At 34.9% G+C, this 17,859-nt stretch overlaps 1 protein-coding gene across 1 annotated transcript; it reads right to left on the minus strand.

Moving 5' to 3' along the window:
* Positions 1–383: 383 nt before the first annotated feature.
* LOC102627869 (NAC domain-containing protein 105-like) lies at positions 384–2,679 on the minus strand. The gene is made up of 3 exons (XM_006485331.4): positions 2,371–2,679; positions 1,995–2,266; positions 384–1,897 (listed from the first exon to the last, which is right to left on the minus strand). Exons 1-3 carry the CDS (start codon positions 2,540–2,542, stop codon positions 1,223–1,225), a joined length of 1,119 nt encoding a protein of 372 aa, XP_006485394.1. The 5' UTR covers positions 2,543–2,679; the 3' UTR covers positions 384–1,222.
* Positions 2,680–17,859: the final 15,180 nt, after the last annotated feature.

Raw genomic sequence — 17,859 nt, forward strand, 5'->3', positions numbered from 1 at the left:
GAGATCAGCAGTACTATGCGCATTTTTATCTCTTGTTTCCGCTTTATCACTTGTTTCTTTAAAGTAATAACCAACTTTCTGACGGAGCAACTTTAGTCATTACTCATTCAGAAGGAGGCGGCTCATTTTAGCTCCTGTTTTTGCTTCTTAATATGTGAAAATTATTTAAGCTTCAAAGCCACAATGAACCGCTTGACTAACAATTTTGTATTATTTACAAGGATGCTAGGAGATTGTTGCAGATGCCACAAAAAAGGATGAACAAAAGCCTCCACAGCTTATGAGCAAACTGCTTATAGTGTCATATATACATGAATGAAGACAGTTACCGTCACAAGAATTTTTAACATCAGAATTTTTTTTTTCAGTTTTTACTCTGAGAATAAAACCAAATTCAATTCATAGAAGAAAATAAATACATCAGTTGTGAAGGGTATGAGCCCATCCATACAACAGTTTCGCATTTCTAGTAACTAAAGAGAGGGCAATAACATTACAAGATCTATGAGCATACTGGACACCAACATGACCAAAGCCCTTCACAAAGTTACTGAATTTATGAGATAAAACAGAAGATTTTGAATCTGCTGCCCTGCCTTTTGTTTACAAAATTAACCACCTCCTGAGAGCCTGATTCAACAAGCAATAATGCCAGGTAACCACCTCTTGGGAGCCTGATTCAGCAAGCAATAATGCTAAGCTTGCATACCCCACTCCACTGCTTCTGCCTCCACAAAAGATACATCTCCATAAAACTTTGAAGGATTAATTGCAGCTGCAATTACATTCTCAGTTTCATCTCGAATAACAGCTCCCAGCCCTGGGACTTGCTTATCTGCATTAGCAGCTGCATCTACATTTACCTTAAAATAGCCTCTGTGTTGGGGACTCCAGGTTTGCTGATTTCCAACAGTCAAAGATGCTGGCAATTGAGTTCTTTTGATCTTCCCTTAGGCCTATCAAGTCTGATCAGCCACTAATGTTTTCAATAAGCATTCCCATTTAACAAGCTGAACTTCTCCAAAACTTGACCGTACTCTTACATGTAGATATTACATATGATAGAGAGTAACTTGTGCAACCAAATGCCCCAAACAACCACTCTCAGGGATTAAAAAGTTTGTAATACAATACACTATGAATGAAGCAATATTACATTAATAATAATATAATATGCTCCTGGAGGATTTGATTATTCTTAACGTATGCTACTGAAGTACTATTAATACTGAAAGAATATCGTCACCTTTGCAATGAAGGTTTCAGAGTCCATGTCACTGCCATCCTCCAAGTAAACTCCTTCATCTGACTTTGATGAGAGGAAGTCAGAAGTGGTCTGCCCAGATTCATTAGGAGAGTCTTTATTCTGAAAATCCCTCTGTGAATTGAACTGGTCATCTACCTGCTCACTGTCAAATTCAGAATTCAATAAACCATTACCGCAACTAGAACCATTAGAGTATGACAATTCCTGTTCTGGATAAACTGGTGACTGCAGTGCCAAGACAGAGGCTTCATTCAGCCCATTATAGCCATCTCCCTGTGGATTGAATTCTGCAAATTGTCGAGTTTCTGCCTCAACAGAATTGTCGACAATATTTTCTGCAACATGATCTCTAGAATCAGAAATCGAATGGTCTGTTGCTTGAACTTCAGAGGCCAAAACAGTATTTTCTGCAACCCGAGTCCTATTAGAAACCAAATCTTCTTTTTCTACAACATGATTTCTAGTAGTATCTTCTGCAATATGACTTCTTTTAGAAGTCAAATTTTGACAAGATTGATCACCATCATTAGTGGAAACACCAAGCTTCTCATCCCGTTTTCTTTTAGTGGAAACAACACCAAGCATCTTCTTCTCCCGTTTTCTTTCAAGGCGACACACAACAAAGTCCTTCTGCAATAAAATAAACAGAGTATTTTACAATTATTTTTCATGAAAATAAACAGATTATTTTACGATACCTACGCAATTCTAAAACAGTAGCTAATACCTTATAATCAGGGTCATCTTCAACAGCTATTTCGTGCATAACCCACTCAGTCTTAGCTTTCTTGGAAGCAGAATCATGGCAGGAGAAAGACAAAATCCTTTTGGTACCAATCACTTCGGTACTGTATTTTCGCTTGATTTTAGAACCATTGCCAGTCTTTTTCCAGGTTCCTTCATTTGTTCCTCTATTTACCCGTCTACTCTTGGCATACTTGTAATCAGGCTCACAGAAAAAGTACCATACCTCTTCCTCAGACTGAATCTCCGAATGGCCTGCATCGCAGCAAAAGATTCCATTAATTTCTGAATTTTAGTTACTAAACTAATTAATCTTAAACAAACATCGTGTAGCGTACTTGGTTGGAACGATCACTTACAGGGTAGCTCCCAGGGCTCAAAGCTGTAGAAATCAATTTCCTTGATCGTATGGACAAAGAAACCAGGGTTAAGTCTCTTCTTCTTCAGGAGACGAATGATTTCTTCATCAGTTGGGTAGAATCTGAACCCCACGAGACTGTTCATTTCTGAGTCAGCACCAAGGTGAAACATAGAGTAATAGTGAGAGAGTAGAAGCTTCTTCTGTCCAATTTGGTCTGCGAAAGCTAAAAAGAGTCAGCGAGCAATATGATCCTTGGATGTGGCTTATATAGGCGGCAGAAAGGCTTAATTTCTACTCAATTGCTACAGAACAAGTGGAAATAATGAGTGTACTGATATCCAGGTTCGTGGAAATAGTGGGTATCACTGTCATCTTTGTAAAATGTAGAGTTAGTATTTTTTAAAAAAAGAAAAAAATTAATAAATCTCTCTCTTTTTTCTTTTAACAACTTTAGTTCTTGGGAGCTGCTAAGTTACTGTCAGCTCCTACTGTCAAACTCCTTCGAAATTATGTGAATAGTGATAAGTGATGGGATCGGTATAAATTTTAAAGGTATTGTAAGTTACAGTAGTTGTAATTTAATAAAATTTTTAATTTTTTTAATAAATTTCATTGAAAAAAATAAAGTTGGCAGAGCGTATAATAATAAATGGAATTAGACTATTTATATTCTAAATATTACTTTGAACACTTTTTAAAATTTTAAAATATCCTAACTTAAATTTTTTAAGTTAGTTAACTTTATTTATTTCAAAAAGTGATAAACTATTTAGCACAGAATTTTAAGAGATTTGACATATACTTACAATAATATAATTTCATCAAGTTGTAAAAAAATAATTTAGCATAATTTAGTTATTTATTTTTTTATTTATGTTCAATATTAAATTTGACACCCAAAATAATTTACAATGAGAACACAATAAAAAATATTCCATAAATACTAAAAAAGAAAAAAAGAGAAGGAGAAGAAGAAGACAAAGATGAAGAAGAAAGGCCAAAGCCCCCTCCCAAAAAAAAAAAGCTTATACAATACTTTTGTTTTGTTTTATTTTTTAAAAAATAAAAAGTATTACACATATTCTAAAGTCAAATTTTTTTTTGAAAATTAATTTACTTATTATTCATCTAAGTATTAACTAAGATGTTGGAAATAAAAAATTTTGAATTTTTTTAATATACTGATATATTTATCATCAGAGCTCTACTAATATTTTACAACAAAAAATTAATCGAGACTCTTCTTAATAATTCTATTATGACATAGCCTGAAGAACGATCAATCGAGATTCTCCTTAATAATTCTATTATGGCACAACCTGAAGAACGACGCTTATTTAATATTGGAAAAAGATCTATTCAACTCGTAATGTGAGGAGTCAGATAAACCCTTATCAGAAGGGGAATCAAGTTCCATCAATGGCTGGGACTTGAACTCATGCACCATTGGCTAAATTTTTTGGGATTATGGTATGAGAATTATAAATTGAATAATGAGTGTGCTATAAAAGTGTTTAAAGTAATTCATATGATGGAAATTTTTGTAATCCATATTTTTATTGAAATTATATTATTCAGAGTAATTTTTAAAGTACAAATAGCCCTAACATCGTATTTAAATACAATTGGATATATCATATTTAAATACAATACTTAATTTTTTATGAAAGAACCATGACCACTATTTTTATGACAGTGGGAATAAGATTTGTAAAAAATAAACTATCGATACTATCAATTCTTTATAATCAAAAGAAAAAAAATTCAATATTCTAAGTTCTAAGAAAGTTTAAGAGGAATTTTTCTATATTTGCCTTAGGGTATTCACCTCAGTTATTGTAAGTGGAGAACACATTTCAATTGGAAAAGAAGCTCAAAATAGTGCTAATAAATAAAACACAACATTATCTCCAAATCATAATAGAAAAACTCACATCAAAGATCCGTGAGTTTAATGAACTAACAAAATACTAAAATGAAAAAAAAAATCATAAAAAACCAATAAAAAATAAAACGTCACGTGAAAATCCACACACCGAACCATCGAAAACTTGACATACTAGTATTAAAAGTCCAGCAACGACTCCAAAACAAGCATAACCTCTCGATGCATGCACTAGAGCAACATCAACAAAGGACATTAAAATAAACCTGCGGGGGCGATAGAAAAATCACAATTAAGGAAAGAACAGTAAACAAAACATGGCACCAACAGCAGAAATTTCTAAAACAACGTAACAAAATAAAATAAAAGAAAAACTAAAAATGCAACTAAATTAGAAAACAAAAACGAAAAAGAAATTAAAAGGATCGGGTAGAATCTTTTTTTTTTTTTTTTGAAAGGAAGTAAACCTATCCATTGATTAACAAGAAAACAGGTACAGGATATCTGCTGGAAATTCATCCAGCCACATTACAGATTCTTTCTTTTGCAAAGCCAACTTAGCTAAGGAGTGAGCTATGCCATTACATAATCTAGGAATGCGCTGAGCTTTAAAATCTTGGAAATCATTCTTTTTTTCCAGAATTTCAAAGATCACCCAAACAATTTTTGACATGCTGCTAATTCTGTTATTTACAAGCTCAACTAATTCATGGGAATCCGATTCTATCAGTATAGATTTTCCTCCAGCTCTAGTAGCAACCTGCATTCCCCAGTCCATGGCTGCTGCTTCTGCCATTGAAACACTTCCAAAAAATCTACTTGTCTTTATAGCAGCCGCTATGCAGTTGCTCTTCCAGTCTCTAACCACTACCCCCAAACCAGCTACCTGTCTTTTTTCATCCACTGCTGCATCAACATTAACTTTCAACCAGCCTTTTGGGGGAGGACACCATTGGTTTGCCTTATCATCCTCTTTCCTTGCTTGGAAGTTTTCGAGAGGTTTCCTGGAGTTTCTGAAAGCTTCCACTATTGACTCAGCCCTTACCATCAGACTTATTGGATCATCTTTTCTCCCCTCAAACAACCACTTGTTTCTTGCAGTCCAGATTACCCATAGAAGTGCTGCAACAGTCTCCATCTTGCTGATATGCTGCTTTTTGGTCAGACCTTGTAACATCTCACTTATATCAGGAGATTTACTCTCTACCCGCATCTCTGGGAATTGAGAGCTTCTCCAGATTTTCTTAGCCATTTTACAACCAAGCAGAGCATGAGATATAGTTTCCACATTGCTGCTGCAAATTTGGCATATTGGCTCCTGCACTACTCTCCTTTTCCAAAGATTTTCCGATGTAGGGAGTATGTTATTGCTAGCTCGCCATAAGAAAATCTTTATCTTTTCAGGCACGACCAGCTTCCACAGGGCACCCCAAAGGTCTGAATTCTGAGATGAGCAGCAAGGTTGATCTGAAAATTTTAGTCTCATCGCCACTTGGTAACCACTTTTCACAGAATACTTCCCTCTTCTGTCATAATGCCAAATGAGCTGGTCCTCTTTTGGTCTTTTAGGGAGGGGAATTTTTAGAATGACTTCCGCATCCTCCCTTGCGAAAGAGTCATGGATCAGCCTCTCCCTCCATCTTTGCTGACCATCAATTAACTCTGCCACTGTAGATTCTACCTTTATTGCTGGAGCTGAAACAGGCCTGAAAGTTGAAGGTCTGGGCAGCCAATTGCTTGAATACACATTAACTTTTTGGCCATTCCCAACTCTCCATCTAGCTCCATTTTGAATCACTTGCCTCCCCCACAAGATACTCCTCTAAATAAACGAAGGCTTTGACCCCAGCCCTGCCTCCGTGAAGTCCACATGCTTGAAGTATCTCACTTTCATGACTCTAGACACCAAGGAGTTTGGATTATGGATGATTCTCCACCCTTGCTTAGCTACAAGAGCTTGGTTGAAACTTGATAGGTCTCGGAACCCCATGCCTCCCCTTATCTTTGCTTTGCTCAGCTTCTCCCAACTCCTCCAGTGAATTCCCTTCTTTTTTCCATCTGTTCTCCACCAGAACTTAGCCACTTCCTTTTGGATCTCATCACACAGTCCCAAAGGAATTTTGAACACACTCATAGCGAATGTTGGGACTGCTTGTGCAACAGCCTTAATGAGCACCTCTTTGCCTCCACTCAAGAAAAACTTGTGCTGCCAGCCCTGGATTTTATTTAACACTCTGAGCTTTACATCATTGAAAAAGCTTTTGGACTTCCTTCCTACCATGGACGGCAAGCCTAGATATTTTTCATAGCGAGAAACCACCTGCAGTTGAAAAATGTCCTTTAGAGCAGTAGCTCGATCCTCCTCTGTGTTTTGGCTAAAGAACATTGATGATTTTTTATAGTTAAAAATCTGCCCCGAAGCTCTACTGTAACACTAAAAAACAGCCTTGAGATGAGAGCAATCCTCTACTGCTGCTCTGACAAAAATTAAGCTATCATCGGCAAATAACAAGTGGGAGACTGAGACCTCTTTTCCAAAACGAAGCCCCTGGATAAGCTTTTGCTGCTCCGCCTGAGCGAGCAAATTTGAAAACACCTATGCGCATATAATGAACAGATAAGGGGATAGTGGGCACCCCTGCCTTAGCCTTCTTTGAGGCTTGATCATTCCTGAAACTGCTCCATTTATTACAACAGAAAAAGAGGTTGTGCTGATACAATTCAAAACCAAATCCACCAAATTACTAGAGAACCCTAGCTTCAACATGGTGTGCTTTAAAAAACTCCACTCCACTCTATCGTAGGCCTTGCTTAAATCTAACTTAAGAGCTACCAGCCCATGTTTTTTCCCTTTGCTATGTCTAATTTTATGCAAGCACTCGTAACCCACTATGATATTATCGGTGATCAACCTATTGGGGATGAAAGCACTTTGGGATGGGGAAATTACATGGTTAAGCATATCTTTTAGCCTATTTGCAATTGTTTTAGCTATGACTCTATAAATAACATTGCAAAGGCTTATGAGTGTGATTTAGCGGGGAGATTATACCTTTATCATTCAAGATGTAGAGGCTGGTGGAGATAACACTTGACTTCACTGATTTCCAATGCTTCTGAAAAAAAGCTGCGGGCAAGCCATCAGGTCCGGGAGCTTTTGTTGGGCACATCTGAGCAAGAGCCGCTGTCACTTATTCTTCTATAAAAGGCCTATCTAGCTGTTCATTCATCTCTGCACTCACCCGCGGCTTTAGGCTTTCCAGAGCTGCTTCAATTTGTACCTCTGTTGGGTTTGAAGATGTAAACAACTTTGCAAAGTATTCATGGAATTCCTTTTCAATCTCGTCTTTGTCTTCAGTCCAGCCCTCCTCTTGGTTTAAAATGCCCCTAATCCAGTTCTTTTTCTTCCGCGACGAAGCTTTGAGGTGAAAATATTTCGTGTTTTTGTCCCCTTCCTTGAGCCAATCGGCCCTGGATCTTTGCTTCCAGTAAACCTCTTCATCCAGCAGCAGCCTTTCAATCTAATCTTCAGTGCTTTTGAATTCATTCGCTTCTTCAAAATGCTGATAATTGAGCTTCATATCACCGAGCTTTTTCTTTAGCCTCTTCAGCTTTTCCTTTCTGTTATTGAATTCTTTCTTGCTCCATACCAGCAACCTTCCCATTGAGCAATTGGCTGCCTGCTGAAAAGATTGCACAGGATCCCCATCGTACCGGCTGCCCCCTTGACTCCATTCTTCCTCTACAATATGCCTACATTCTTCATAATGGCTCCACATATCTTCATAGTGAATCCTTGGCTTCCGTTTTCTTTTAAGGCACAGGAACCTTTTTTGGTCTTGCATTTCCAGCATGATAGGGCTATGATCAGAACCCCAAGAGATTAAATTTGAAACCATCAGATCAAAAGAACTGCTCCTCCAGCCCTCACTCCCTAGAAATCTATCAAGCCTTTCTTCAACATAATGCGGCCCAAACCTCCTATTCGACCAGGTAAAAGGGTATCCCCTGCACCCTAAGTCCATCAGCTTACAATCATTTATAGCCTCTTGAAACTCTGTTATCATATTCAAGTTCCTTTCTCTACCCCCCAGCTTCTCTTTTAAATCCAGAATTTCATTGAAATCCCTGAAGCAAAGCCATGGAAGAGTGAACAAACCTGCCAACCTCCTTTAAAGTGTCCATGTGTGTCATTTTTTGTTGTTCTCCGGGTGCCCATACACCCCAGTGCATCTCCATTTCATCCCCTCTGCTCCTTGAACTATGGCGTCTATGTGGTGATTACTGTACGGGGCAATAGTTACATTCACGTCGCTGCTCCATAACAGTGCTAGACCGCCTCTCATACCATTCCTACTTACAGTAAAACAATTATCGAAACCCAACATTTTACTCTTATCCGTCATTTGCCCAGGCTTCATTCTTGTTTCGCAAACTAAAACAATTTGCGGCCTGTGCTCTTGGAGAATCTCCCTTAATGCAAGAAACGTCCGAGTATTCCCCAAACCTCGGACGTTCCAACTTATTATTTTCATTGCTGTCGGCGGGGCTGGATTCCAGCCTCCGCCGATATCTTAATTCCCGTCTTTCTTCCTGCTTCTGCTACTTCCATAGCTGTTTCTTCCCAACTCAGCTTGAGCTTTGCTGAAGGGGATCCCTCCATAACTCTGCTTAATGTGTTCGTGCTTGGGCTTGAGAGCTTTAACTTTTTTTTTGGGCTAAAAGCTATCTTTTCACAATTGGCCCTCTTAGCATTTTTCAGAACGGCTTTGGAGTTTCTCGAGTCTTGAGCCCCTCGGGCCTGGTTTTTCCATCTTCTCCATTTAGCTTTGGGCTTCTTTGGAAAAGACCCATTATCCACTACCTCTTCAACTAAACTCATTTGGGTTGATGCAAGTTGGTGTGTTTCTCGGCCCGTTTGAGAATTTTGAGAATTTTGGTTCCCTTTCTTTCCCTCCACATTTTTATTTCCACTCATAATTCCCGCCATTTGACCCATATTTTCAGGCTTTTCTCCCAACCCAGCTGCAACAAGCTGATTTTCCCTGCTGATTTGATCTCGTCTCGATTGTGTCCCTTGAGGCATTAATGAGTTGTCAGTTTCCGCTTCCATGTGTCTTAATCTCATTAAATTATTGTTGGCTGCATCTTTGCCTTGCCCTGCCCCTGGCCCGTTTGCTTCTGTCGGGTTTAGATGTTGGTGGTGGTGGGTCTCTGTGTTTTCCGAGTTTTCTGATCTTCGATACTCCCTTATATCCTTGTTTTTACTCTTCAGGAACCTCATACGATCAGCTAACGGGACTACCTTTAACCATGCTCCATATGCCAAACTCTCTTTTGGTTGGCCCTTGTACTGTGCGCACTCTCTAAACTGATGCCCGATATGGCCGCAACAGAAACAGTAATCTGGCAGCTTCTCATAAACCACACCTACCACTATCTCTTCTCCATTTTCTTGTTGGATTCTAAGGACCTTTTTCAGCCTTTTGTAATGTCTATTGAGATTCTGACACGTATATATTCTCCAAAGCAATCTCCTGTTTCATCAGTGGCTAGATCTTCCACTCTCCCAATCTTTGAGCCCATTTCTCGTACTGTATTAATTTGCATACACATCAGAGGCACATTGTGTAATTGAACCCAGAAAGAGACATGTGAGAAAGGTTGGTCTGCGACATTTCCTATTCCTTTGGGTTCCTCCAGAACAATGAGTGCTCGATCGAAGTGCCACGGCCCTCCCATTAGCACTCTCCTTTTATCTTCTTCTGAATAGAACTTGAACATGAAGATTTTGTGTCGCAAGCTTTCTACCTTACTCGTACCCACTGGACGCCATGCTTATTGAAGAGCAGCTTTGACTCCTCATGGCTGATACCTCTCGTGGAAAGGATTTTCCCCACCAGGCAACCTGCTGCTATTTTTTCCCTTTTTGCTTTCATACTACCCCCAAATATGACTTTGTCCTCCTCTTCTTCCTCCAATGTTATCGTACTGCATTTTCTAATTAATTCTTCCGTTTCCATCATTTTAAGACAAGCCCCCCTAGCTTTAAAGAAGAGTACAAAGATCTCACCAACCTCCCCTTTTGACTTCCTTCTTACAATCTCAAAAAAAGGTTTATAAAGATCAATGAAAACGAAAAAGAAACGGAACTATAATGATGCTCACCGACTGAGCACCTTTCCGGATTCCACAAATCCGATCCTAGCTCCCATTTGGTGTTTTCTCGTCAGAGAGAAAAAGCACACAAAGAGAGATCTTCATAGATCGGGTAGAATCTTAAAAGCAAAGTTTGTGTTTTTTCGCGGTACCTAAGTAGTTTAAGAGCCCACCAGGCCACCACCACTTTCGTTTATGACTCATCCTCCTTTGCTTTTACGGTTACGAGTCACCTTCCCTACTCCCTCACAAATCACAGTCCTGCTTTAGAAAATCTAGAATTTTCTGCTACCTTGATTCTATGTATAGTACTTTTACTTATAATTTATGATAAGATTCTCCTATGGGAGCACATCTGCATATTTTATGACATTTCAGGATCCACGGATCAAGCCATACCCCTCTTTTTGTCTTTTTGTGCTATCACTATTGGATCAATACAAAAGTAGTTTCAAGGGTGTGGATGTGTTTATTTGGTTATTAATAATGCAGTTCCTATTATTTGTTGAAAATTTAAAAGTCAAAGTTCATAAAATTTTGCGCCAACTTCTTTCTCTCCAAGTACTCTTAGTAAAAATCACTAATCATCAGTTTATCATCATTGTGTTGTAGTAATTACTCTCACAAATTATAATTAAGAGACCAAATATGCCAAATGCATCAACAAAGACAACAAAAACTAAGATGAATTTTGAATTTTTGTTAATACTCTTACTTCTGGTCATTTGTGAAAATTTTTTTCCTTGAAAAACTAAACTTATTGACATAATAAATAGAAGTTTTACCTATAAAAATAATAACAATAAATCAATTATTAGAAAGTCTTAGGTTAGATTATTCAAAGAGAAAATGGAGAGACGCACTGAAGGGGAAGAATACACATAATAAAAGATATAAAAAAATTCAATTTACTTACATCTTAATTTCATTGTAGATGATAAATAGAGTGTGCATAAAAAATTACATCTATATAATTTTTTTATATAAAAATTTCAATTCATTATTGTTTATGTATCATAGAGCAAATGAATTTTAAGACAACAAAGAAATAGCTTGTCAACTTCTTTCTTATTTATTGTAATTGGTTGGTTATAGGTTTAATTGAAAAAGAAAAAATTTTGAAGATTGTAAAGGTGAGGGGTGAAAGAAAGAGGAAAAATAAATTACTTTAATAAACTGTAACTATGGAAGAAAGTAAGGGGTGCAGTCAAAAAAGAAAAATCAGGGGCACAATGCACCTGTTGCACCGTAGCTTGATCCGACATTTTCATGAGTTCTATACAAATGTTTGCTTTAGGATTTGTGTCTATTGTGTCACACGCATAATATGATTTATAAGATAAACTTTTACTCATCGCCTAAATAAAATAAAAATTGTTAGTGTACTCTTTAAGAATATAAAAATATTAATTTACTCATTTTTATTTAGAAGACGATGGTAAATGAGGGTGCATTGATTATTTTCTTTTATCTACTTAATAAAAAATAAGAGTAAATTGATATTTTCATAATGGGAGATACATTGAAGATTATCATTCTCAGTAGAGGGTAAATTAAAATTTACCTAATTTATATTTTAAATTATCACTAAAATTTTACATTTCAATCTGGATTAGATTTGCAGGGGGAGCAATGTCCTTATTCGGATTAGACTTAGCTAGAAGAGGCACATCCTTAGCTCGATCAATTTGTTCAGGATTGGATGCATCCATCGATTTCAAATTAGTCTCTTTTAAAGTATCATCAGATTTCTTGAATAAAATCCAGATTATCAATTGCATCTAAAAACTTATTGAATGATTGTTCCACTTTTGTAAAAGTGAGTTACTATTATCACCTCACATCTTATAAATTCTAGAAAATAATCGAGGCCCGACATGCTTTTGTTTGTGCAAAATTATAAGAAAATAATTCGAAGTACTAGTTAGTGTACTAGCCTCGAAATTCTTGAATAGATTCGCTAGTTCTCTCTAGCCATAAATTGGTTCATGGTTGGCATCACCATACTTCCATATGTCTTACAAAATCACCTCAACAACTGTTCCGCATGGCCCAACATAACACACTGCAAACTAGTCTAATAGGAACTATTCGAATGACTTTCTAACAATCATCTTAGGAAAAGTGCTTAGTAGAATGAAGTCGTCTTCTTTTAACACAAGTGTTATGAGCTATTTCTTGATATATTTCTAAAATCAAAATAAGATGTATAGAGGATGATAATTTCACTGAAAAAGAGTTTTACTTATTTTATAATTGAAATTTTTGCAAAGAAAGTTTGAAGATGAGAGTGGTGAGAGATGAGAATATAGATGATGGTGTGTACCTTGGATGGAAAAATAGATTGGAAATATATATAGACATGTTAGAAGAAAAAATTTGGTCTATTTCTCAAGAGAGACAAGGAATTGTAAATGTAAGTGTTAATATATAGGGAATTTATTATTTTACTATCAAAGTTTTATTGACATATCATGTCAATACCAATGTTTGCCGAAAAGTGTGTTTTACTACCAACGTTTTGCACTATTATTAATTCACTACCATTCCGCTAAAAAAAAATTAATGTTTAACGGAAATTGAGTTAAAAGTCAATTTTACCCCCAAGAGTTTGGTAGTAAAATGATAATTTTCCTAAAATTTTGGTAGTAAAATGATAATTTCCCTAAAAACTTGGTAGTAAAATGATAATTTATCTATCAAATTAACAGACAATTTTACTCTTACAACTAGAAATGTCTTTGATGCCCTTATGACGTCAGCAAATTTTTAACATTGTTAACGGAATGGTCCTGAATTGATAACGGTGCAAAACTTTGGTAGTAAAATACACTTTTCGGCAAACCTTGGTACTGACATGATAAGTCAGTAAAACTTTAGTAGTAAAATCATAATATCCCTAATATATATTCAAAATTTATATATCTTTATAAATATAATAATCATTTAGACCTTTATAAAAGTATAGCAAAAACTTTAAAAAGTTTTAAGAATAAATATAGAAAAGATGGACAAGAAACCATCCAGCAATTCATAAGTAATAATCAAAGGCATGATGACTTGATTGAAGAAATGAATGGATATTTGAATAAAAGAAAAATTTATAATAAAGGTAAGTATCAATTTGTTATTAATGTAACTTACATAAGTTATAAGTTAGCAGGACCCAAATTCATTACTTACACAACGCTAATGGACTAGTGGTGGACGCGTGTTGGTGGTAAGTGAACATCAGATGCACCCCACACGCAAATGTCACAATGAATTATTACAATGTATAGCCTGTTTGGGAGTGTGGTGAGGTAGCTGGGCTGTCAACGCCCAGCTACTAAGGTGTTTGGTAACACTTGTAGTTGGGCTTTGGTAGCTTACCAAATTTTTTTTCCTAACTTCTATTCCACAGTTGTAGATTTTACTTCACAGCAACTGCAGCTTAAAATCTATAGCACCTCACTCCCAAACACACCCGTAGAATACTTTACACGATATGAGTGTAAACGCTAAGATATATAGCTACCTACATCGCGCCACGTGTTAAGACACATCTCAAAATATTTCCACAAATAAACGAAGACACTTCAGATTCAGACTAAAATAAAAGCCAGCATGCGATTGTTTACAAACATGTGATTGTCGTACGAGATTAAAAAAATATGCTAGTGATATAACCTGAAACAATGATAACTGACGACAGTGCTAGTGCCAGAAATTATTTTTAGCAGGGGTTAAGTTTAAATAGAAACTTAATTTAAGAAAACTATTAACAAATAACTTATATTAAAATAAAAATTTATTAAAATATTTAATGCAATACACTAATAATTGTTTTAGACGTGGTTCCATATGTTAAAAACATTGAAGAATAACCTTATTATTGAGACTATACAACATTGTTTTTTTTTTCTATGTATAAAATAAGTCTATCATTCAACCATTGATCTCCCATCTAATTTCGCAGATGATTTTTCACAAAATTTATAGTTGAAACTACCCTTTCTATTGTAGTTGTAGCAACTGGTAAAATCAATATTAATGTCACTAATAAATAAATAAATAAAGATAATTTATCCTTCTTAGTCTCACCCATAGCATTATTATTTTATTATTTATAATAATCAGTAAAGTTAAAATTAAGGAGCCACAATAGCATTGCCAATAACCATTTTAGCACCTTTGCCACTTTATCAACCCTTGAAGCATTGCCACAATAAGTAAAGCTAAGAATATTATTCAATTCAAAAAGGCATAAACCAATTCAAAAATTAGAATATTAAATCATAAAGTAGTAAAGGTTCTTAATAATTAAAATAATTTAATCAATCCCAATAATTAATATAAAAAGCTGCAAAGGTTTTTTTTTTTGGCAAAGGATTGATGACGGGTTGGGGATTTGATTTTTTTTTCCCTTTTTTTTCAAAACGTTGTATAAAAACATTGGTATCTTAGTTATTTAAAAAATTTACTAGGGACTTTCTTGTAAATCTATTAAAAAATAAAATAGATCTTTTTTAAAAAAAAATCAAGCAGGGGCTTCAGTCCTTATTAGCTCTCAAGTGGCGTCACCACTAACTGACAACACACTATTATTAACAAAATCACATGTCAAAAGCAACGTAAAATCGAATAGGATTATGAATCAAATGATTGAAAATAGAACACAAAATTTGGATGGGGGAAATTTAAATCTAAAATTAAAATCTATTGCCAAGTCTTCTTTCTAAGTTATAAATAGGGACCAAAAAAATTAAAAGAGGACTTTTGAGCCATTTTCTCAATTAATAAAGAGAAAATAGAAAACAAGCAATCTAAATTTACTGAAAATTTATAAAATACAAAAACTAACAAGAGCATCGAGGTGCGTTAGCAGGACGCGGCTCGTGTCGTACTCTTGGATGAACATCAAAAGTAGAAAAGCTATCGAACGAAGAAGCATTCAGGTGCTTCTCAAACTATCACTTATAAGTTATTCATCTTGGATCATTGAAGGATTTTACCACCTTCAATAGCTGTTTATTACAAAAAAATCTTGAGTATACCAGGTAATAAAATCATGTAGTTAGAAAATACTATATGGAATTTATGTTAAAATAACTACTTAGTTATTAATCTTTAAACCTAAATACACAGGTAAATGAATATGGTTAGTTTATTGCATGAATAAGTGGTACTCGGACTGTACTGAAAAATTCTCATCTATTAGTATTACCTATTAAAATATTATGATAATTTCTTTAGATGTAATAACATAGGCATAAATATTTTAATGCAAATAATTTGGTATAATTAGTTAAATTAAAAACATTGTATGATTTAAATGATTTATTTTTATTAATTTTATTTATTTATTTATTTTAGAAGTATTAGTTATATTTATTTTAGTTTCAAATTTTCAATTAACCAATCCCGTCGGCACTGTATCTGACGTGGCAATGATGAATCGCGTTTTGCATCACCTGCCGTTTGATTGAAGCCAAACGACAGTCTTACAACCAAAAGGACACGTCAAACACATTCTTACGCAACTCCAACTCCATTGAAACTCTACTTAATTAAATTGTTTTATCATTATTATTTTTTCAATTAATTTTAATTACCGGACAGATTTATTAAATTTAAATAAAACCATAAAAAAAATGTCACCTGAAAATCCGCACACCGAGTCCCCACCTCAGGCCATTGAAAACTTAACGTGCCACTGTCCAAGTCTATCGACGACTTCCAAACAAGCCTAACCTCCCGGTTCATGCACTAGAGCACCATCAACAAAGGACTTTAAAATAAACTCCCGGGACAATAAAAAATCACAAATAAGGAACGAACAATAACAAAGCATGGGAACAGCTGTAGAGAGTTCTTTTTTTTTTTAGGAGAACTATTGCTCATGATATTTATAACTATACAAATTATTGAGACCGATTTACATTAACTCTGATATGACACCGCTTAAATTTTAATCCTCTCAAATATTTGAGAGAGATCGCTCAGATTTTAATCCTCTCAAATATTTAAGAGAGAGCAGTTTACATCAACTCTGATATGACACCGCTTAGATTTTAACCATCTCAAATATTTAAGAGAAACCGCTCAGATTTGAATCCTCTCAAATATTTGAGAGAGAGCAGTTTACATCAACTCTGATATGGTACCGCTCCTCCTGAGAGAAATATTCTCTCAAATATTTGAGGGACGCCAACTCTTCTCCTAAAAAAAAAAACTACCTTCACTTAAGTTTTGAAAAAAAATAATAATTTAAAGGTTCTGGCCACTTAGACAAGCCCGAGTGGTTTGCTGTATAAAGTTCTAAAACAACATAATAAAATAATGGGTCCGCCTCTAATAAATCGCTGCATGAGATACAGCGGAAGTCCAATTTTTTATTCTAAATTGTTTGCCGTTGGATTACTTTATAAGCAATCCAACGGGTCGGTGATTTTAGGCATAAAATGGGTCAACGAAACAGGTGGTGGAACTGGCAAATATCATGGTAATTATCACTTTGCCACCCTCATCGTTTAACTAAATATTAAAGACTTCATTTAATTTAGGCGACTATCAAAGACCCCCTAACATAATAATATATTTAAAAACATGTAATGTTTTTAATAATGTGAATAATATTTATATTAGTGTAAACTGTATTAATTATAAATCAATGCAATCATTTTTAATAATGAAATTGATCATAAAAAAATTATATCATTTTTTTTATTATGACATTATAAATCTACAAATATTTTACAATATAAAAATTAGTGAGACCTCTTTAATTTTTTTTGACCTTTTTAATTTTTTTTTTGTTTTGCATACTTGTGTCTCTTTGATCAACTCTATGATGGTATAATACGGTCTGGATGTGTAGACCAATAATAGGTTAATTTTTTTTTCAAAGTGTTTAGAAGAAATCAACTCCAAAATGCACAATATAAGGATTCAAATTCTTATGGTGTGTTTACTAATCAACAATCAGAATGAGAATCCAAGAATGAGAACAAATAATGTGTTTACTTGCTTAAAAGAGAGTGATAATCAGAATTAAGTGGTGGGTTCCACCTAAAATTTAGAATAATTACTAGAGTTCTCATTCTTTGAAGTGACCATACTACCCCACTTAATTTTATAATTTCCATTTTATCCTTTTTTTATATTTGAAAAATTAAAAAAAATTCCATTTTATTGCTGCTGCTACCTTGTTGTCACTATTCCCGTTGTTGTTGTTGTTGCTACTTGCTACATTGCTGCTGTTACTACTATTGTTGTTGCTACCATTGCCATTGCTGATCACCAGTGATGGTGTTATTATTATTATTAATATTACTACTACTATAATTACTACTACTACTACTGTTGCTGCTATTATTATTATTTTTTTTTTATGTTTTTTAATAATAAATTTTTTAAATAATAATAATTACAATTATTATAACAAATAATAATAATGATAAT

The sequence above is a fragment of the Citrus sinensis genome, chromosome 4, assembly GCF_022201045.2.
Source record: "Citrus sinensis cultivar Valencia sweet orange chromosome 4, DVS_A1.0, whole genome shotgun sequence".
In the NCBI taxonomy this organism is placed as follows: Eukaryota; Viridiplantae; Streptophyta; class Magnoliopsida; order Sapindales; family Rutaceae; genus Citrus; species Citrus sinensis.